Consider the following 21885-nt stretch of genomic DNA (forward strand, 5'->3'; position numbering starts at 1 on the left):
AAATTTGCATGAATTTAAGATGAAACAAGAGACCTCAAAACATTTTATTATGGAGAGTCACTTATGTGTTGCCCTGACATTTTTTCCTAGTTTCCTCAGCAATCAGAGCTAATTTAGAAAAGTTTGAGAAGTGCTGGAAGCCTGGTCTAGAGTTGGGGAGGGAGAGGGCTGGTAGAGGCAAATCTGGTGGGGAGAAGGGTTAGCCTGCAAGAAGGGGGTCTATGTGAGGGCCCCTAACAGAGTTCTCTTGGGCCAGAGCCCACTGCTGAGTGGAGTGGAGGAGAAGACAGCTCTGACAGAGCAATAGGGCGATAGGCAAATGCAGAAGTGGGCCAGGTAGCAGTAACAGTGCCAAGAATAGGCTTCAGGGGCCTTCAGCACCCTTCCTCCTCCAGTTACCAAGTCACTCCAAATATACGTCTTCTAAGGAAAAATGATGTGCTGTGTAAAAAGGCAGCTTCATGAGAAGTCTCTTGGCCCATCACATCCCCAACCAGATAGCCACCCTAAGACCCTCCTAATAGAAATTCTGGTCCTGCCACTCTTATTTATGACAATCACGGTGTTTTGCAGTGTGTTTGTTGGGGGAAGGACAGTGGCATTGACCAAACTGATGGTTCTTTGTTCCTTTAAACAAAGCAATTTAAATCTTTTTAGGCAGTCTTCCTCTGTCATCCTCTCCTTTCTTAAAGGGACCCTATTTCACAAATGGGGAACCGCACTGGGGAGTCTAGTGATTTGGCTCGTCAGTTGCCACTGTCTTTTCCAGGCCCCATTATTAAAAAAATGCTCATTCCAATTTAGGAAAAAAGTTTCCAGCTTACCTTGCACTCAGTCACAAAGTTAACTGGAATTCAGCTCTCCTAACATTGCTCTTTAAATGCGCCTTTGATACACTACTCGAATTGAATTAATGTATCTCTCTTTACAAGATGATGTTTGATGGTATAGAGATGCACATGTACTTACTCAAAGTCCTTAATATGTAAGATGTTTTAAAGGGAGTGTTCCAGATAATGGAAACTTATCAGTAAGTTTTCTGATTGCACTTAAGTTTTTTTCTGAAATGCTCATTGTCAAATATTTTACTTTTGACTTTCTTTTATAGTTGGAAACTGGATCCCATTTTAGAAAAGGACATTAATGGCACTTATGTGATACGTGGAGTCAGGTTAAAGATCGGAGCTAATATCCTGACTCAAGTGCTGAAAGATTGTCTGGCAAGGAGTTTACTTAGAAGTTGCTAATACAATTTACTGCTGCATTTATTTTACAAGCAATTGATGGACTGCTGCAAAAGCTCTAATTTTAAGTAGTTGCATTATACTTAAGATGTTCAAAATTCCTCAGGATAATATAAGATATCCTAAAGCTTATGGCCTAGCAAATGAAATCCTGCATCCAGCTGAGAGCAAGTTATAATAGAGCAGGAGTTATCAAAAGCACTGTACAATTAACATACTACTATCTAAAGCATAGGACCTATAATTTTGATTTGTGATATTGCTACAATTAGTGCCTCCCTAATGTTTTTCAGAGTAAAATTATTTCCCCCATCCCCAATTTAGTAAATATTGAAAAACAGAATAGGTTCCATAACTTTAGTTATTGAAAGCACAGTTTAGGAGAAATTAACAATCTTACATTGCATAGTACTGTTTGATATCACTTTTCATTTTATTTTAAAAAGTCAAATAAAATAGAATTTTATGATCTGGTTGTTTATTATTTAGAATCTATTATTCCTTTTCATTTCAACAAGATTTTCAAAGAATCAACTATACTCCAGTATAAAATAAAAAGTTACCAAAAAATAATAATGATTCTCTACTCCAGGGAAAACCATAATAGAAGTAAGAATAGAAGGAAACACAAGAGAAAAAGTCAAGCCTTTTAGGAACCTTCTGGATACCTAGAATAGGACAGTATTTCTCAGAGTGGCCTGCGGAGCACCTGTGTGTCCACAAATGTCAGGTGTGGCTGCACATTACAGACCCACAGGACTGCCTGGCTGTTTAAGGAAGTTATCACAGACCCAGTCTCCTTTTAGTCTCCTTCTCATTCATCCTTGGCCTGTGACTTTTATCCTCAGGGTGGCAAAATGACATCTGTAACTTGGGCATCCCATTTGCTTTTCAGTGAGGCAAGGTGCTTTCTCTTTATTAGGCTTTGCCTTTTAGTCAGGAAGGGACCCCATCCCAGGCCAGCACTATCACATGACCACACTGATCTGTCATCTTAAGATGAATTTTAACTGGCACCTCAACTTGCCACCATTAATACAATCTGGGTATTTTTCGTAAAGAATAAGGGGAAATGGATATTGGGTGGACTGTAGTGTCTGCTGTACTCTGCATCACAATCCCATACCTGGTATAGGGTTGTTACAGAGGAAGAACTTCTGACCATCTGTAGAATCCATCTCTGGGGGTAGGCCCCTGGCCTGCACATTTTAACACATTCCTCATGTGATTTAATGCATACTGAAGCTTGAGATGCCTAAGGTAGAGGATAAAGAAGTACCAGAAAACAGATGTCTGCTCTACAATCTTGCTTACGAGGCACACTGCCATGTATTTGAAACAGCTAGAGGATACTTCATCCCATGCATATCAGTTAGGATGCTTTTGGCCTCAGGTACCAGAAAACCCAACTCAAAAAGGCTTAAACACTAAGGTTATTTATTATTTTATGTAATAGAAGTCCAGAGGTAGGACAGGTTCACAGTTGGCAGATTCAGTGAAGATCATAAAGAATCAGATGTTTTTCTTTCTCTACACTTGGCTGTTGACCTTTACAGCCTCATTCTATGGCTGGATCCCTGCTCCCAGGCTGTAACTTGGCTGCCAGCAGCAGTTTAATGTTTTCTTGTTCATATTCAGTGTGTGAGAGAAAAATGCCTCCCAGTTGCTCTCATGTGAGTAAGAATTCTTATAGAAACTCTGATGGTCTTCTATTTGTGTCTCTATGCCCATTTCTGAACCAATCACTGAGAAGAAGGTGGCAATGACCTTTTAACTAGTTAATGCACCCTTTAAGCTTGAATCAAAGCTGCACTTCCTCAATTTGCATTGCCCCAAAGTGGAGGGGTCAAATGGAGTAAATCACTGTGCCAGTTCATTATATCCAATTGGCATCTTGACTTGGCCCTTTAGACACAGCCATGCTGGCTCCTTACCCTTTCCTGAGCTTCTTAATGCATATTCCTACCCTTAGGGTAGAGGTTGGAGGGGAGGTCAGACTTCTGGCAAGACCACACAGGAGCCTCAAGTTAATCTCTTTGCTAATCTTAGATGACCATCTCTTCTAGCCAGAGCATTTGCTGATTGTCTGAGAAGGCACATGGTGGACTGCCTCTCAAATTCCTATGCTTCTCTCATAGCCACAGTGGCCGTATAATTCACTTACAGTTAATAAATCTTTGGATTTATTAAATCTGTTCTCCCTGTGAAAACTGAGAGCAACAATCCTGGAAAGGGGAACTCTCCTCTCCAAGCCCCATAGTATATTAGAAGGTGTACTTAGGATCACTTCTACACTGGCAATGCATATTCATTATGTAACTTGCCTAACCGCTCCGCAGCATGTGGGATCTTCCCGGGCCGGGGCATGAACCCGTGTTCCCTGCATCGGCAGGCGGACTCTCAACCACTGCACCACCAGGGAAGCCCCATTATGTAACATTTTATATTTGGAGAATACTTTCACAGTCTCATGGCTTCATGGCTGCTTCATGATAGAACCAGAAATCATTTTCCGGGTACATGACCTCCCTTTTCCTTGAGCTTTTTCAGCATTTTCACACTGGCAGCATCTATGTGGGTCAAGTAGATATAGCCCACCAAAGTTTGGGTGCCTGAGTGAGTGATAAAAGGGGCAATAGATTTATTGGGGGAAGAACTGAAAATTTGATTTTGAATTTATAAATTCAATGGCCAATGTTCCATTGATCAGTAAAGATAAGACTCAAGTTTGAATAATTAACGTTGGAGATTTAGACTTTGAATTGTCACCATAAAAGAAAGTTGAAGCGAGACTCTCCGAGAGACAAGGACTGAAGTCAGATAGCCAAGGGAAGACAGCAGTGCGGAACCGCAGTTAGGTAGGTGACAAAATGTGAGGATTCAGAGATTAGTTCAGAAGAGATGTGCTAAGGAGGACCAGATAGCCTTAGTTCATTAAGGCCAAAACGTATAGTGACTTGGATAAGAGGTGACAGCAAGATGCCAGTCCTCTTAAGTCTCTTTCAGACCAGCATTCCCCAGGATATAATGTAACTTGGAATTTTCACCTTCCTTCTCAACCTTCTTAGTGTCACCCAAATTTTATATGTGGAGAAATCAAGGAAACTAAAAGCTTACGGACTTCCCTAAAACATGGCACCAGGGATCAGCTTTTACATTATTATATTCAATAAAAGTATAGAGGGCTACATGCAAGAGACTATACCAGCTATGGGACACTTCCTCCTAAACCTAGGACTTAGCACAGCATAACTCTGAGAGACTATGAGTTCAGAATACTTAGTACTCTTTCCAGAAAAGCAAAAGATGTCCCATTATCCTCAAGATTCATATTCTTAAATCTAGGAATCCCATTAAGGTATCAGGTTCGGAGAGTTCTTTGTAGCGGGGGTCACAAATTCCACAGGACCCAGGCAGGTAACATGAAGGAGCAAAGTAGGCCAAGAGACGTGGTGGAATACATTTTCTTTTCTATTTTTTTTTTCAAAGCAAAGGAAACACATTTTATTTTATTTTATTTTATTTTAGGCCACACGGGGCAGCATGTGAGATCTTAGTTCCCCGACCCAGGATCAAACCCATGCCCCCTGCAGTGGAAGCATGGAGTCTTAACCACTGGACCACCAGGGAAGTCCCTGGAATCACATCTTCATCAGCCGCTCCTCCATTTTCATTAAATGAAATTTTATGTATCTGTCTTTGGAGAAAAGCATCAGTGTCAAATCTAGCAAGGAAACATTTGCCCTCAGGACATGAGCCTGAACTAGTACTTGAAAATGTGACAACAGAATTTTCTGATCACGTTTTAACAAAGGATTTACTTGCTGATCACTAAGAAGTAAAATTCAGAAAATAGTCCCCCTCCCCCACTGCAAGAATAAATCTATAATAAAACATTTTCAGTCATCCTCTCCCCTCTTCCCAAGGTGTGCCCTTTCATGTGCACTTCACCGTAGGGCCAACTGACATCCAGAAATACTCTGAGAGGCACCTGGCACTGTCGTGTTGCCCACGCCTCTGGTACACCTCCCTGGCAGGCAAGTGGAACCTTTTCTGTAGCTTCCCACTTTCAACAGAAATTTACTGAAAAATTTTCTTGAGAGCAAAATACTTAAAGCTTCCTTCCCCCTGCTCATCCTTCAGTTATCATCTACTGGAAAATTACAGAATTCAAAAGGTTTTGCCCCCAGTTGTGATCAAAACGTGGAACATTGAAGAACATCTGAGTTACTCTAAGTTCTCAGGTTACATACATAGATATGTACAGAGGAAGTTGAACCCCAAGTTCTATTCCTTCCCAAAATGGGTAACAGAAGAGAGGATTTGATTAGAACAGCTGAAAAAACCTGATACTCATTCTAAGATGGAGCAAAGCAGGCTTTTTCAACCATAAACTGATACCACCTTGTTGGTCATAAACCCTGCAGAGATCCAACAAGATGAGCCTCAAATGTCAAACAGAGTCAACAGAGAATGCTAAGATATATGAACAGAAGAGAATGCTGCTAAAGGCACAGAGCAAAGAATTCCAAGGAATTTTTAGTGCCATTTTCATTTAATAAGCCAGTAGTATAGCAACCTAAAGACCCTGGCTGTGATCACACCAGGATGTTTTTATGGTGCTGCTGCAGGAAAACATGATGGGCGGCTGGCATCCTCTGGCTCACGGTGCTCAGTGAGCAGCTCCAGCACCAACTCCGTGGAGAGCCTATGGCTGCGGGGTGTAGCGGAGGTATTTCTTGCCAGATGGGAGCTCTTTGGTGAAGACTCCTTTAGGGAAAAGTTTTTTGGCTTCCTCTTCAGGGATGGTTGGAAGGACCATCACGCTGTCTCCATTCTATTGAAAAGACATTGTGAATGGTGAAATTCAATCTTATAGTTAAGGCTAAAGGCAATAATTAACTTTAGAAAAGTGGCTATAGTTGCTGATGAGAATAATCAAATCTCCTTTGCTCTATCCCCTCTGAGGAATTTTGTTTCCGCAAGTTGATCTTTGACACTTTTGGGAAGGGAAGTATTTCCCCACCTTAACAAGAAATAGTCCTGTTTGAAATCTAGTAATGGCTTGCCACCTAAGTCCTTATCATTGCCCTGCGTGACTGAAGAATCTGGCTTCCTCTCCCATCCCTGGCCTCTCCCCGCACCTCCTGCTGCTGCTTTTCCAGCACGGTGGCTCTCCTACTCCTTGAACATGCCAAGCTCACTATCAGAAAAGCTTCTTAGCTGTTCCTTCAAGCCTGCCGTGCTCTTCCCTCCTAAATATGCGTGACTTGGTGTCTCACTTTCTTCAAGTCCTTCCCAAAGGTCCCTTCAGAGAAGGGCCTTTCTTGACAGCCAAATATAAAACCAACCCTCCCACCTGTGCTCCCCTTCTCCCCACCTCTGCTTGATTACTCTGTCGCACTTAAATCGTTACCTAATATACTGTAAACTTGTTTATTGTTTGTCTCTACCAACTGGAATTTAAGTTCTGTGAGGGCAGGGACTTTACACTGATTGTTCATTGCTGCATCCCAGTGTCTACCGTCTGGGCTCAATAAACATAAGATCAAAGAATAGATACAGAATAGAAATGATTTGCCTGTCAGAAGAAGCAAAATAACAAAACCAGGTGTTCAGGTTAGCATATTAAAAAAAATGTAGCAATGTTAAGACACTCTTGTGATATTATCCATGTCCTACATATGGCAGGAATCTTAGAGATTAAAAGTTCATGAACAGGTTTCAGAGAATTCTACATAGGTTTAAAAGACTGAAGCTTAAGAGAAATGAAATGTTTCAAGACATTAATACACCACATAGGTTTATACCCATGACTTAAGTGGCCAGTCTAAGTTCTGCTATAAATATTTTGCCATCAGGGAAGAGTTAAAGGTTTTTTTAAAAATCCTTTTATTAGGAAAAGGAATCATTCTGATCCAATTAATTGTCCAAATAATCTAAAAGTTAGAAATACAGGGAGTCTGTATAAAAGGGGTTAAAGACCCTGAAAATGGCCTCTCAGCAAATCTTAAACTCAGCCAGGAGGAAAAGCCCTCCCAGTGTACTCGCATGCCAGAAACAAGAGCCCCATGTAACGCTGACCCTGGAGGTAGCCACTGAGAGACTGGCCCCACAGGCCTTCCAGGCAAGTTGGGTATCTGCCCTTTTAACATCTTTACCTTCCAATCAACTGGGGTGGCAACCCTCTTTTCTGCTGTCAGCTGCAGAGAGATAATTACTCGGAGAATCTCATCAAAGTTCCTGCCAGTGGTAGCTGGGTAGAGGATGGACAGTTTTAGCTTCTTATCAGGACCAAAAATAAATACCTGCAAAGCACACAGATACATAAACAGGAAGAACTCTTTGAATGTTTTTGATACTAAAGCCTCTTAGAAGGCTCTTAACTCATGAAAAATGTTCAAGGATATAACAAAACAAAACAACAAAAATCTGCAAATATCTAGAAAGACACACCAAACAATCTGGGTGGCCGGAGTAGATATGGTTTTCTTCTCCATGTTATATTTCTAAACTTGAAGGAAATTATATTTGGCTCTGGCTATCTCAGTAAGAAAAACTGATTTGCGAACTGAATCCAGGCAAGGCCTCAGGAAGGTACTATGTTAAACTACAGAAGATTATCATAAAAATAATACTAATGGGAGTTGATCCTGGTCCTCAAATTGTTGTATATTTTTGCAGATGTGGGAATAAGTTTGTTCTCTAGTGGTTAAGGACAGAACAAATAAGAATTCAAAACCAGGGATGCCTTACGAAGAAGGCTATGACCCACCGCCTTAAAGAGTGGGCTGGGGGCGTCCCTGGTGGCGCAGTGGTTGAGAGTCCGCCTGCCGATGCAGGAGACACGGGTTCGTGCTCTGGTCCGGGAAGATCCCACATGCCGCGGAGCGACTAAGCCCGTGAGCCATGGCCGCTGGGCCTGCGCGTCCGGAGCCTGTGCTCTGCAACGGGAGAGGCCACAACAGTGAGAGGCCCGCATACCGCAAAAAAAAAAAAAAAAAAAAAAAGAGTGGGCTGTCAGGAGGACTACAAAAAAAGATTTCTCAATTTTAGGTGACATCCTAGGATAACTTTTTATGTATTTTCAAAAGCTGTGAATTAAGCAGTTTAAAAGTTTAGCTGAAAAATTTTACTTTGTACCAGCATTTAGATAAAAAGTGAGTGTCACCAGGACACTTATATCCTAATTGGACATAGTCCCCCATTTCCTTTAGTTGGTCCAAGCATTTACTTGGACATATGTAGCCTGGTCAGTCACAGTGACTATGTAATGGAGGTATACAACTCACCACACGAGCTGTTACAGGCATGCCCTTCTCGTCCTTCTCTGCTGGGTCCAGCATGCCCAACTGGATGGCAAGGTCCCGATTCTTATCATCAATGATGGGAAAAGGTAACTTTTCTGTGGGCTCACCACCATTGTAAGCATTGATATCCTGAAATGCAGGGGAGAGAGAAAAGAGAAATCTAAACCAGGCATATCCTCTGAATTCAATCAGTTAACAGTCATCGTCTTGTAAGACAGGGAAGAGAGGACAAAAATCATCATAATTTCTCTAAGCAATTTTAATAAGAAAATTAATGAATGAACACTCCTCATCCCAATTGTTCACTGACAGGAATAACGATAGGGTGTAGTACTTAGGCTATAACCTAGAGCCTTCTCATGCCCAAGTCTCTTAAAGTTTACTGCTCTGAGAAAGCAGCATTAAACTCTTTAAAAGTTGAATAATACAGAGTTAAACTTCAATCCAGGGTACCTCTGCGTACCCAAATACTATAAAAACCATCAGTAACAATGAGTTCACATCCAGAAATTATAGCACATGCAAAGATAATTTTATAGATCTGGCCCCTGCCTCAAAAGCACCCTGACTCAGACATTAAGCTACTGTAACAAAGATATTAAGACATGAAAAGAAAACACAAAACTTAAAGCAAACACAAAAATGGAGAGTTGAATATTCACTTCAAGGACAAGTCAAAGGTAAAAATGGGTGAAAAGGCAGAGGTGAATTTACACTAGGATGAAATCCACATAAAAACAAAGCATTTCAAGTCTGAACTAAAGGACAATAATGTACTTGCTTCCACTCTCTATCCCTTCCTCCCCTAGTTAAAAACTTCATTCATTTTTCTATTCTGGGAAGTTTTGGGGAAAAAAAAAAAAATCTAGCTTCGTTATCTGATCTGGTGTTGACATTGCACTTAAGGTGGGCTAAGCATTATGGTAAGTACGTGTGGGATACAGATGAGGAAGACACGGTTCCTGCCATTAAAGGAACTTCTAATTTAGTTGGATGATTTCCATAAGAAGTAGCAACAAACGCAAGACGGTAATATGTAAATGGCAAATGCTTAAGTACACCATCATCCCCATTTGTAAGACTGCTGGAGTTAGGAGAGCCTTCAAGAAAGGCGTATGACTTTTACCTGGGCCTTTGAAGGGTGGATAAGATTTTCACAGGGCAAAAGAAGGCATTCTAGCGAGGGGGAGCAATATTAATGAAACATGTAGGCAAGTCTGAGCATAAACTATTGACTGGCGAAAGAGGAATTTATCTGGGTAGAGTTTTAGGAAGTAGTGAAAAAGAGGCGTTAAAGCTGGAATAAGGTCTGTTTATTATGTGGAGCCTTGAAAGTAAAACAGGAGTTGATGGCATAGCAGATATAGAACCTTTGTGGATTTCTCAACAGACACGCCATAGGATAAAAGTGGCATTCATGAACTTTGAAATGGATAACAACAAATTTTAACATGTTTCTTAATTTTATTAGCTTAACTTCCCTTCTGCTGTCACTGGCGGTCTATCAGGTCACCACAGCTAAAATAATAATCAATATGGTTTCATGCTAGAGGCACCTTGAGGTTTCCTACGTAACCAGTTGTGTGTCAAAGTTTGGACACTGCTTCTGAAAGTTGGGACTTATTCCCTATTTCATGCAATCACAATTTTGAAAATTCTAAGGCACAAGCTCACCAGCGAAAATAAACCTAGGTGTGTTCCTATACTTTAAAGGGTATTATATAATTGGCTATAAACTCTTCCTTCAGCCACCTGTACTTTCAATGATTGCTCTGCAGTAATTCTCAACCCTGCCATTTGCATGATAGGCATTACATTACACCCATGAAAAGCAAATAACAATATGCTTTGGCTTTATCCTAAAATCAAGCAAATTCCTACTCTCTATCATCCAGTATCAAACAGAGTACTGGTTTGGAGTTCAAATCCCACTGCACCATTTTCTTGCAGGGAAATCTTTAGTGTGTCCTTCCAATTGCCTGGGTGAAAAAAGTATTCTCATCTGAAAAGCTGGGAGCAGGAACCATATACCTCCCCTAAAGGGCTGCTCCCAGAAACTAACGAGAAACTGCCTGTGAGAATACTGTGGAAATGCTAGTGACCATTCACAGCCAAGTGTAAGGAATGAAAACAATCCACCTCAAGAAAGAGAAATGCCTTCCCTTTTCTCCTATACATGATTCTTCTAATCTCAGACACTTAGAATTAACTGGTACAAAGTGGCCATGGGATGCAGCCCCAGGTGGCCAGCTCACAGGTCAGTACTACATCGTATATTCAGCTGCATGTGAAGTGCTTGACATAGTGCCTAGTGCACAGTAAGCATCCTTTGAAAGTTCTCTATCATTATTTAGTAGACACTGTAGCAAAGTCATTAAATCGTTCTCAAGTTAAATCTAGACCACCACATTTATTATCCAAGTAAATCCTTTTGTTGGGAGTAGACAGGTCCTTCAGTTCATTCATTTGACAAATACAGACTGCCTGCCTGCCTAGGAGGTCCTGAGTACTGAGCACTGTTCCAGCAGTGCACGAAACAGGAGTCTGCCCTGCTGAGCCTCCACTCTGGTGGGGAGAAACAAACAAACGAAATCAGCAATGTGCAGAGTATTTTAGACTGTGACAAGTGCTAAGGAGACAAATCAGGGGAGGATGGGGAGTACAGAGGGGAGTTATAATTTTAGATAAGGAGGCCAAGGGTGGCCTTAATGGGTATCATTTGAGTTGAGACCTGAAAGATGTGAGGGCAAGCCACAAAGATACCTGGGGAAAGAGTCTTCCAAGCAGGATTCTGGATATATTTTGAAGGTAGAGCAGGCAAGTTAGCTGATGAATCAGACATGTGAAGTGAAAAAACCAGAGGAATTAAGGATGACTCCTGGATTTCTGGCCTGAGCAACTACAAAAACGCAGATGCCATTATCTGAGATGAGTAAGACCCTGGGATTAAGAACAGGAGCCCCGTTTTAGACATGCTGTATTTGAGGTGATAGGATATCCCAGGAGAGATGCTATAGGCGGTGGTTTCACCAATCTGGAAGCCAGGAGAGTCTGGTCCAGAGATGGAAATTTGGGAATCATAGCATATAGATGTGGGTGGATGAGTTTACCAAGGTGAAGAGTGTAGATAAAAAGAGAAGAGATCCAAGAAGTGAGTCCAGGGCAACTCCAGCATATATTCAGTATTAGGAGTTGGGAGATGAGGAAGCTCATGCCGCACATGAGCAGGAACAGCTAGAGAAGTGGTGTCCTAGAAGCCAAGAAAGAAGGGGGCTGAGAACTGACCACTGGATTTAGCAAGGTGGAGGTCACTGTGCAGTCCAAGTCAGACTTTCAAATAATCAGTGAAGTCTGAATCTGAGCCTTACTTGTACCTTCACCTCAAAAAACCAAGCTACTCTATAAAATTTATAGCTTAATCTGTAACCTCAAAGCATATGCCAACGGGTTCTGTACCTTGCTCCAGGCCAGATGGTCTTCAACACTGTCTATTGAAAGTGCAATCATCTTAACGTTCCTCTTGGCAAATTCTGGTGCCAGCTTTGCTGCTCTGCCAAGCTCCGTGGTACACACTGGGGTAAAGTCCCGAGGGTGGGAGAAGAGAATGCCCCATCTGAATGAAGGAAAAGAAGGTCACAGTTGAATGAAGAGATTATCACCAGCATCATGTACAATGAAAAATCACAAATCCTAGATCAAAAATGACTTTCTTTTTCAAATGAATGCTTATGAAGACAATCACTTTTAAACTTTTCTGTTGAGGAATGCTTTTTGATCTTCTTATCTCCAGAAAAGCCTTATGTTTAAAGCCCAATTTAATCAAAGATATGAAATTCAACATAAATATTTTAAAAGACTGTAAGGATATTGCCTCCTTTAATAACTCTAGAGTCACCCTGAGTCCTTTTCAGCTAATAAAATCTGTGCTACTCAAATCAAGTACTTATTGAAATAATTTTGTTTTTCTTTTTACCCTTTCTACATTTTTTTCTAAGCACAGATATGCTGACATTCACCTCCAATAATGGATGTTCCAATATGCCCTGAATCTAGACCAATGCCTGACTACAATAATAAACAGATTATGTAATCTGAAACAAACAGGCATCTATCCTCTATTTATATGTAAAATTAAAGCTGACACTTGGTTCTTTGAAGTGAACAGATATAAAAACTTTTGTAAAACTAGTTTACTGATCTAACCTGCTAAACAGGACACCCAATATTTGTACCCTGACCAAACAACAGCATTTTAAGAGTTTTACCTATCTCTTCATTTGCAGTTTATTCTTCTTTTTGCGTTAGACCAAGTGGGTAGAAAAATGATAGCCTCCAATGTCGATTTCTACAACTACAGATTCTTAGAGGAATACTAATATCTAAATCATCATTGCCTAAGGTTAAACTGGTGTAAGTTTTAAGCACATTTCAAGCTAAAAGTCACCAAGAACTCTGGAGTACGTTTTCTTCTCCTGGGCAACAGAAACTACTCTTTCAACTGGAAAGGAAAACCTAACATGCAGTTTCCACACTCCTGCTGACTTAACAACATTAAAGCAGGATCCTAAACTAGTAGATGACTAACTCTAGCCTAGATGCCAAGCTGACCTCCCTAAAGTTTGCCAAGTTTCCTGAAGCACAAAGAAAGCAGAGACAAGGTACTTAATTCCCAGCTACATCTGCCACTCAACTCCCAAGGTTTCAGGAAAGGAAAAGACCTTCTTACAAAAAGGATGGATGGCCCTATGGCAAGACTGGGAAGAGAGAGGTAATATTTTTAAGATTGTGGAGGGGTGTGGTATGTTTACTTTTGATAAAGGGCAATAAGACATACGTATGTTTTGAAATAAGCCAGCTATGAATAAAAGTTAGGCCTTAGAGTCTGTGGTAAGGGGTCTGTTTAAGGGTCAGATGAGACTTAAGGAAAGTCTCCAGAACTTGAGAAAAAATGAGCAGGGCACTTCTTCCTGTATTGTTAAAGAGGTGATTAATTAGAAAAATCAGGCATTCTCTTTCCATTGTGAGTCAAGAGACTGTCTTGCTGAATCATGTTAAAGAACTCCTTTGAGGCCACTTCACATCCTCCCCTCTCCCAGAAGCCAAAACTCTAGTTTGCCACATGGCTAGGAACAGGATAAACTCTGGGAATGTCTTACTATGGCCTGCCTTCCCTCTAAGCCTCCCTACTGCTGCTCTTCAGAGGAATATAGTTACATTATCCCCTTTCCTTTTTCCTCATTTTCAAAAGACAAAAGGTTTCTTCATTTAAGGGAGGGGTCTCCACTCACTAACCCCCAGAAAACCCAAGGAAAACCCATGTTTTGTTTGGTGAAGATGTACTGTGAAGAAGCTGCTTATACCACACACATACAGAAACAGTGACTGGGCTAATAAACTCACTAAATGCAGCACTCAAACCCCTTAGTTGTTTCCAGTTGTCAGGGGCAGGGTACAACCTGTAACGTTTGAAATTATTTTAATTTTCTCCAAAACATGCCTGGATCAAAAATTGATAGTATGAATTGAAATCACATTAAGAATGGAGTTTGGAAAAATTATATTAGGCAAAAATCCATGTATTACAATGATATAAAGGGCTCAAACTTATTTTCGGGGTAGGGCAGGAAATAGTACTATCCCATGCCTGACCCAAGGCAGACTTGTATATTTTTGTTTATAGATGCAGATAGTTTTTCTCATCTTCCTACTTATGGCTCCCTGGTACCACTTTTAATCAAATTAAGATAGATCGAGGACAATAAATGACAACAAAAGAATCCCAAACAAATAGGGTTAGCTTAAATAGTGATATCATTTATAACTATTGCTACAGTAAACATGCTTTATATTAATATTTATCTACAACCTAAGAGTTCTGGGAAAATTTTGTTTTATGAGGTTGAGGGCTGTAGGAAGGCATGGGAAGGGACATTATCTAAAAATCCCATGGAGTTTTGGAGAAATACTAATACCTAAATTCCGAGTATAAGACTAGATGTAGTCTGTATTTCTGAAGTCCTTCCCTGCCTTTATTGGCTGAATGTTCCATTTCTCATCCTTTCTCTAGCCTAGTCCTCTCTTGCAAAAACTTTCCCTTAATCAGTAGCTGGAAAATGGATTTAAGGGACTGTAAGGGGTTGGTTAGGCCTAAGGTATAAGAATCTCTCCCAGGTGCTCTGCACAGGCCTGTCCAATCCTTGATTAACCTCATAACCTGCACCCTCTGTCTGTAATATATGTACCTGGACACTGTATATAAAAGGGATACAAAGCAAGAAGGAATTCTAACACCTTAGACCACAGAGTAGTGGGGCCACTGGAACTCCAGAACCATAATATAACTAGACACATCTGGGATGTTTCACATTAAATCTAATCAACTTTAAGTTTGCTGATTCAGGAGCTGTAAAACCACAGTAACGCCAATATACTCCTAGTCATAAAGGTATGATTGCCAGGCTAGATCACGGGTCACCAATTTGGCAAGTCTACCTGCGGCTGGAATCAAGGCAGAAGGGGGAGGGGGCAGTGAGAGGCACTCTGCAGTGAGTCTCAAAGGGGGAGGTACGGGTGTCCAGGTGCTTGGCTATCCATGGCCTCTGCAACTGAACCACCTCAGAAAGCCCTTCCCTCAAGGTGTTGCAAGTTCTGGAATGAAGGACACACACACATACAGAGTGTTCTGGGTTCCTCCCAAAGCTGTTATCAAATCACATTCTAGCAGCTGGGGGAGGTTCTGGACAAAAAGTCTTTCAGCCACTATCTGGCACCTGGTGATTTCAAATATTTGTGCTGAGAAGCCTGCAAGTACCACTGCAGCAAGTAGAACCCTCACATAACACGCTGGGCCCTTCCTGAACCTTCAGCCAGTAGCAGTGTCCTCTGACTTTGGCCTTGGACACCAACCTTCCCCAGGGAGCAAATTCCAGAACGGAGGGAGGGAGGGAGGAGGTGCGACCCTGGGCACGAGTACCGGGGAATTGACCGCCGATGCTGCCCGGCCCCTGCCCCCTCTGGCCCTCGGCTGGACCATACTACTTGCACAGTTTACCAAACAGAGGCAAACAGACAACGAGCTCACCTCCGCACCGGCCTCCCGAACCCAGGACCTGCGCGTTCCCAATTTTGTTCCCCTCCCCCTTCCTCACCCCGGAGCCGGCCCAGCCACGCGGGGGACGGAAGGCGAGAGAATGGCCGGCGCAGGGCGGGCCGGAGGGTCGCTGCCAGCCAGCAGCGCTCGGCCGCCGCGGGGCAGGGGCCACACAACGAGAGGCACGTACAGGAACCGGTGCGGGGAGGAGGCGGGCCGCCAGCAGGGGGCTGAGCTGTGAGGAGGACGGAAGGGAGAAACAAGGGAAGGCACCTCTGAGTCCGGGCGTAACCCCAGGTCAGGGTAGGGTGAAGAGGTGGCCACTTACGAGTCTCCCAGATAGTCATGGAAACGGATGCGGCCGATGGTAGTATTGGCCTCGAAGTTGGGAGCCTCGTCCCCGAGAAGGAGCCCTCCGGGCATGGCGGCAGCGGTGACACGGAAGGAGGACTAGGCGCAACGGCGGCAACCACCAGCTAGCTGGTTCCGGCGTGTGTGCTGGGGTGCAATAAATGGGGCTTCCAGGGGCGGGGCGGGACGGGACGGGAGGGGGCGGGGTGGGCGGGACCAAAGCAAAGCCTAGATAGATGGAGTCACGGCGGGAGCAATGGGCGGGACAAGGGGCGGGGCCAGGACGTGGGCGGGGCCGCGGCGGGCGTGGGCGGGAGCGAGAGTCCGGAACCTGCGGGAGTCTGGGGCTGGGCTAGGGGAGGGCAGCCCTGGGCCGGGTCTGGCAACCCGCTAGGCCTCTGCCCTGCCGGGAGCCTGTGCACACTATCGCGCTCTCCTCAAGTGACAGGGGACTCAATGACGTCGCCCTTTGGAGGCTTGGGGGTGCGTTCTGGGCTTTGGAGGTAAAGGAAGCGGAACGCAGTAGGAATGGGAGCCCCAAGGCGGACAGCCGCCCTTAGGAGCCGCACGAATCCGCTGCTACCCTCCTGCACACCCACTCACGGCCGACTCCTGGCAGAGGGTTCTGGCGACCCCTGCACTCCCCGCTCTGTTAGTGTGAGCGTCTGGCGTCCTGAGCGCTCCAGCCAGGCTAGCCATCCTGATTTCTGTATCAGAGGATGTGACAAGACCCAAGCATGTGGGGCACCTTGCGTCAGAGGAAGTGGCTTTCTTGTTGCAGCAAAAATTCCAGCACCCATATAAGTAAGTGCTTGCGGGAATGTGACCAAATTTTTATTTTTATTCCACTCCCAGAGTTCACTATGAATCATAAGATATTCAACACAATTATCCTGACGTTTAAATATAAATTTTAAAACATACTTATTGTGATCTATTGTGTGCAAGTCAACTCTGCCACCCAAGGAAGTGGGAAGTTTAGATTCATTTATTTACTTTCCGTGTGCCAAGCACAAGTTAGCCAAGATGATGGTTCTCTTGGAGCTTTCATTATAGTGAGGGATACATATTTAACCAAGAATATATTAGACAGTAGTAAATCCTATTCAGAGAAAATAGATTATGTGCTCGAGGGTAACTGAGGTGCTGCTTGGATTGGGTGGTCTGGTCTGGGAAAGCCTCCAGGGTAATGTAGGTAAACTATAAGTAATTTCTGCCGCCATTATGTCGGGAGTGTTCCTTTTTGGGGATGAGCTCCCAACTTCGAGGCCAAAACAACCAGTTATCAGTTGCAGCTGTTTCCACAACTATTTTAGTTTACATAGTAAGTTCTCTGGAAATGGTAACTATTATTTGGATGATGATAGTAGGTTATGCAATAACCCTTGCTTTGCCAACTGTTTGCTAGGCACTGTGCCAGACCTGGTGATACAGAGAAGAGATACAGTCTCTGCTCATACAGGGAAAGCAGATGTACATACAGTTACGATAAAAACGTAAATGCTGATGGAAGGTTGCGGGGAGGGGAGGGTGCCAGATTGTTAGAGTCCAAAGGTATGAAAAATTCTCTGGGTGGGGCTCCTCAGGCTTAAAAAAGGCACAGGGCAGTGTTAAGAGAAGTGACTCACATACTAAGATTTGTTTTCATTATAGTGATGTTTTTGTGTGTGGGCATGCTAATCATACTTTCTCAGTTCTCCTCTGAACAAGGACTTGTAGTAAGATTACTGGAAAAATTTCTTAGCCACTCTGGAAAACTCTGTGAAGCTACTATAATTTAATCTGTAAACTAATTTGACTCCAAGCTTTGGTTTTAAAAGTGCTATGTTTTAACTCCTTTTGTAGGGGAGAAAGAGAAGAAGAGGAAAAGGAGGGTAATTTGAACTTAAGGCACTATTAATAATGTTGTGGAGATAGGCTAGAAAACAGATATACCACAAATATGGAGAATGAACACAGAAACAGATTACGGATCTCTAGAAAAGGCATAATTGTAAAACTGTCTGTTGTACAATAAATTAAGCAACTGTGATAAAATAAATGTCTGTTCCAGAGACTGCACACTGGTAGTCCTCTTGTCGATGGCAGACTTGTTTGCTTTAGCCTTTCTAGCATTTTTAATTCTTTTGAGTTAGCTGTCAACATCTAAAAAATGCGATTTTCTACAAAAATATCTGGATTTCTATCTCCTCAAAAGTCAGAAGAGCTGGCCACACTGGGCTCATGTTCCACTTGGCAAACAGTGACTGGAGAGTAGCCTTCTAAGAGCGCATATATTTCCTATTTATTCAGAAGACACCCCACCACTTACTGACATTGTCTATTGGCAGTTTAACCACACTCTTGACCTGTTATTTTTCTTAGGTTAGAATTAGGAGGAAAATGAGTCCCATCCTAATGTAACCCTATCTCTGGCAAAAATTGTAAAAGTGAAAGGTTGACTAAGGGCCATATGTTTCAAGGTGGAACAAGGTAGAGCATAGTTCTTTGTAAAAGTAGAGAATGTTCCCATATACTTAATATGCAGACAAAGTCAAAAGAACACCAACTGTCCTGCCTGACTCTTGTAGGTAGTTGAGTTTAACCTCTGTACTACACTGAAGGAAGATGTAGTAGCCAGGAGATGAGTGGAGAGTGACAGGAACTCGAGAAGCAGAGCAGCAGATGACTGATGCTGAAGGGTGCAAGATAACCTATCTAGTCATTAAAGGATACTTTACACAGGATACTAATAGCCTGCTAGCTTCCAAACTTTAAACTACAGTGGGCTAAGCCCCACTGTAGAGGGAAAAGCAAGAAGTGCCATGAGAAAGGAGGAGGGGCCAGGGAGGCATCCCAGGGAGAGACCAGAAAGTGGAAAGGGGAGAGTTAGGCTAAGGGGAAGGATTTACTTTGCAGAGAGGATGGAGGCTTTATCAGAAAAAAATGTCTTCTGACAGCTGGAAGGGTTGGGGAGAACTTGAAGTCCTTAGAATTAACTCCTGATTGACAGGAAGGAAGGGTTTGCAGGAGTTTTCAGAGGGCTCCGACTCTTGGCTGATTGATAGTCTCTTCTGTCCTTACTGCTTTGGACAGACTGAAGGAAAAGGTGAAGGGATTGGCAATGGCCATTTGGAAAAACAACAGTACATTAGGATGTCTCCTCTCACTAGGTTGTGAACTCCTAAAGGTTAGACCGTATGTTATTGATAAATATTTGTGACCTGTTAGACATAGTGGTGTGGAGCTAGATTGCACAAAGTATTGAAGAAGCGTTTGGGCACCTTCCTACAGCCACACAGCAAAGCTTCTTGTCCACCTTCTGCTGGAAATAAAAGAGCAATGTGTCACTAGTTATAATTGTAGCTCAGTAAAAATTCTTATGCATGTGGGAGGAGATATATAAAATTTGAAATTAATGTTAGGAAGGTGGGATGATGTTTTTAAGACAATTCTTATAGAGCTTTCTTGTTAAATTTGATTTTCTTTTCAGGAAAAAAAAAATAGAAAGAGGGCTGGAGTACAGGAAACTCTACTGATCAGGGCAGTGCTATCAACCTGCTGTGTAAATGGGGCTGATAATCTCTCCACTGTGCTTCTTTATCATGTTTAATGTGGGTATTCCTCCCTATCATATCCTATAATCTGGAAAAAAAAGCAAAGTAGTGGGCTGGCCAAAAAGTTCATTCAGGTTTTCCTATAAGATCTTACGAAAAACCTGAACGAATTTTTTGGCCAACCCAATAGGATAAGTGGGAGTAAAAATGAAAACAAAACAGCTTTTAAAATGCTAAAACGATGAATAGTTCTCAGAGGGGCTTTGGAGCAGTAAGTTCTGACACATCTTTTCTCAAATAAAGCACTCTTCCTGAAAGTTTACTGCTTACACTGAAAGAGACTGTTTAGTAAGTTTCACAAATTATGATATTTTTTTGGGAAAAATTTATTCATAAATGGTTAAAGGATTAGATTTTTAAACATGATATAATAAAGACCAAAAGCCAATTTGGAATTGCTTAAAAGTTGTTGAGTTAAGTTAACCAATTTTTTTCTGCTTTTAGTTAAGCATAAAAGGCCTGATGCTCTAAAGGAAAAAAATTAAGATTTTTACAGAGTGGACAGTGAATATCAATTCGTGATGCTTCATATCTGTGTGTGAGTGTGTGTGTGTATGTGTGTATGTATATATATATATATATAGAGAGAGAGAGACAGAGAGAGACAGAGAGAGACAGAGACAGAGACAGAGAGAAAGAGATTGTCATATAGAGGAAAGAGGGGAAGGGTAAACAGAGAAAGAGAAAGCAGAGAGCAAAGAAGTCATAGGAGCTGGGAAAGGGAAGAAGAAAGAAAAAGGGGAAAAAAAAAGAAGTGTTTTGGAGAGGAACCAATCTGAATGCCTGCCTTGCCCAGACTCCTCCTAAGGAAAACTGACCACGTGGCCCTGCCACTCTTGCCATCAGTGGTTGCACAGGACTGGGTGTCTGGCTCAAAGGCAATCAACCTACAGACTACCTAACAACTTGTGGAGGCCTCGTACACAATGCCTTATTATTGGATCTTCTTTTGGTGGCTGGAATGCAAGAAAACAGATTCAGACAGCAGTTCACAGTAGGGGTAGAAGCTGAAAGATGGTCAGGCAGAAGACATGAGACAGCCAGGAGAAGAGTGGAGAGTGGCAGGAACTCTAGAAGCAGAGCAGCAGATGACTGATGTTGAAGGGTGCAAGATAACCTTCCTAGTCATTAAAGGATACTTTACACAGGATACTAATAGCCTGCTAGCTCCCAAACTTAAATTCTTTGAGGCCTAATGCCAGGGTGAACTAAAGCTGGGTGGTGAGAGAAGTCCTTCCCAGGTATAGGCAATCAAGCTATGAATTTTCTGAGAATTTAAAGATGGTGACGTTGATAATAATAATATTAACCTGCTTGTATTATCACCAAGATCTGGCTGTTTCAAGCAATGTTAGTGATACAGTACTCTTAGACAAATCTTGATGCTGGTCTAAATCATAAACAATTGCTGCAGTCACTGTTGAGTTTTAATAATGTATATACCTTAGCTGCAGATTGGCCCATTTTAATTACTTATACTTTATTTTTAAAAAGGTCTTCTACATAGAAGTTAATTTGGAGAATTCTCCATTAATATAATCAGCTCTCTCTGTATATAGACCTCATTTATTTCAAGAGTGAATTGGTTGTGGTTCAAGCTATCTTCTAGCACAGTTTCTGTCTCTAACTCCTGAGGTAATAATTCCTGCATTTAAACAACAGATTTGAAGTAAGCAACAATAGCTCAATGATTATAAAGTTAAAGTAACAGAACTCAAGTTACTTTATTATGAGTGACCACTTGGAATTTTTGTGTTTAAAATTTAAAACATGCATGTACTATTGTGTCATCTGCAAACAGTGACAGTTTTACTTCTTCCTTTCCTATTTAGATTCCTTTTATTTCTTTTTTTTCTCTGATTGCTGTGGCTAAAACTTCCAAAACTATGTTGAATAAAAATGGTGAGAGTGGGCATCCTTGTCTTATTTCTGATCTTAGAGGAAATGCTTTCAGCTTTTCACTGTTGAAAAGCTGTGAGGTTTTCATATATAGAATTTATTTTGTTGAGGTGTGTTCCCTCTATGCCCTCTTTCTGAGGAGTTTTTATCATAAAAGGATGTTGAATTTTGTCAAAAGCTTTTTATACATCTATTGAGATGAACATATGGTTTTTATTCTTCAGTTTGTTAATGTGATGTATCACATTGATTGATTTGCAGACACTGAAGAATTCTTGCATTCCTGAGATAAATCCCACTTGATCATGGTGTATGATCTTTTTAGTATAAAGAAATAAAATATTTATTTAATAAAGAAATGAAATGAATCCAGATAGGAAAGGAAGAAGTAAAAC

General features: G+C 41.9%; 3 protein-coding genes across 3 annotated transcripts in view; 2 read left to right on the forward strand and 1 right to left on the reverse strand.

Annotated features, from left to right (window-relative positions):
- Positions 1 to 4657, forward strand: part of SLC9C2 (solute carrier family 9 member C2 (putative)) — a 155387-nt gene extending 150730 nt beyond the window's left edge. Inside the window, exon 33 of the mRNA XM_059040828.2 lies at positions 1109 to 4657. Within this exon, the coding sequence (XP_058896811.2) occupies positions 1109 to 1144 (36 nt within the window). The 3' untranslated portion in view covers positions 1145 to 4657. The remainder of the gene's footprint in view (positions 1 to 1108) is intronic.
- Positions 4658 to 4746: 89 nt separating this feature from the next.
- Positions 4747 to 16718, reverse strand: PRDX6 (peroxiredoxin 6). Its single transcript, XM_059040867.2, has 5 exons — positions 15973 to 16718; positions 12011 to 12167; positions 8537 to 8683; positions 7406 to 7552; positions 4747 to 6081 (listed from the first exon to the last, which is right to left on the reverse strand). The coding sequence occupies exons 1-5, from the start codon at positions 16065 to 16067 to the stop codon at positions 5953 to 5955; spliced, it is 675 nt and encodes a 224-aa protein (XP_058896850.1). The 5' UTR covers positions 16068 to 16718; the 3' UTR covers positions 4747 to 5952.
- The window catches only part of TNFSF18 (TNF superfamily member 18), a 422847-nt gene continuing 417302 nt past the window's right edge, over positions 16341 to 21885 (forward strand). The window contains exon 1 of the mRNA XM_059072867.2: positions 16341 to 16799. Within this exon, the coding sequence (XP_058928850.2) occupies positions 16733 to 16799 (67 nt within the window). The 5' untranslated portion in view covers positions 16341 to 16732. The remainder of the gene's footprint in view (positions 16800 to 21885) is intronic.

This window comes from Kogia breviceps, chromosome 1 (genome assembly GCF_026419965.1).
Source record: "Kogia breviceps isolate mKogBre1 chromosome 1, mKogBre1 haplotype 1, whole genome shotgun sequence".
Lineage (NCBI taxonomy): Eukaryota > Metazoa > Chordata > Mammalia > Artiodactyla > Physeteridae > Kogia > Kogia breviceps.

Bases quoted from the DNA above. Each gene is read 5' to 3' on its own strand.
- PRDX6 (XM_059040867.2), bottom strand. From the start codon at position 16,067: ATGCCCGGAGGGCTCCTTCTCGGGGACGAGGCTCCCAACTTCGAGGCC. The intron at 8,684-12,010 runs GTACAGAACCCG...CCTGCATTTCAG, and splicing joins ACCATCTGGCCTGGAGCAAG to GATATCAATGCTTACAATGG. The intron at 6,082-7,405 runs GTAAAGATGTTA...TCTTTTCAATAG, and splicing joins CCACCCCAGTTGATTGGAAG to AATGGAGACAGCGTGATGGT.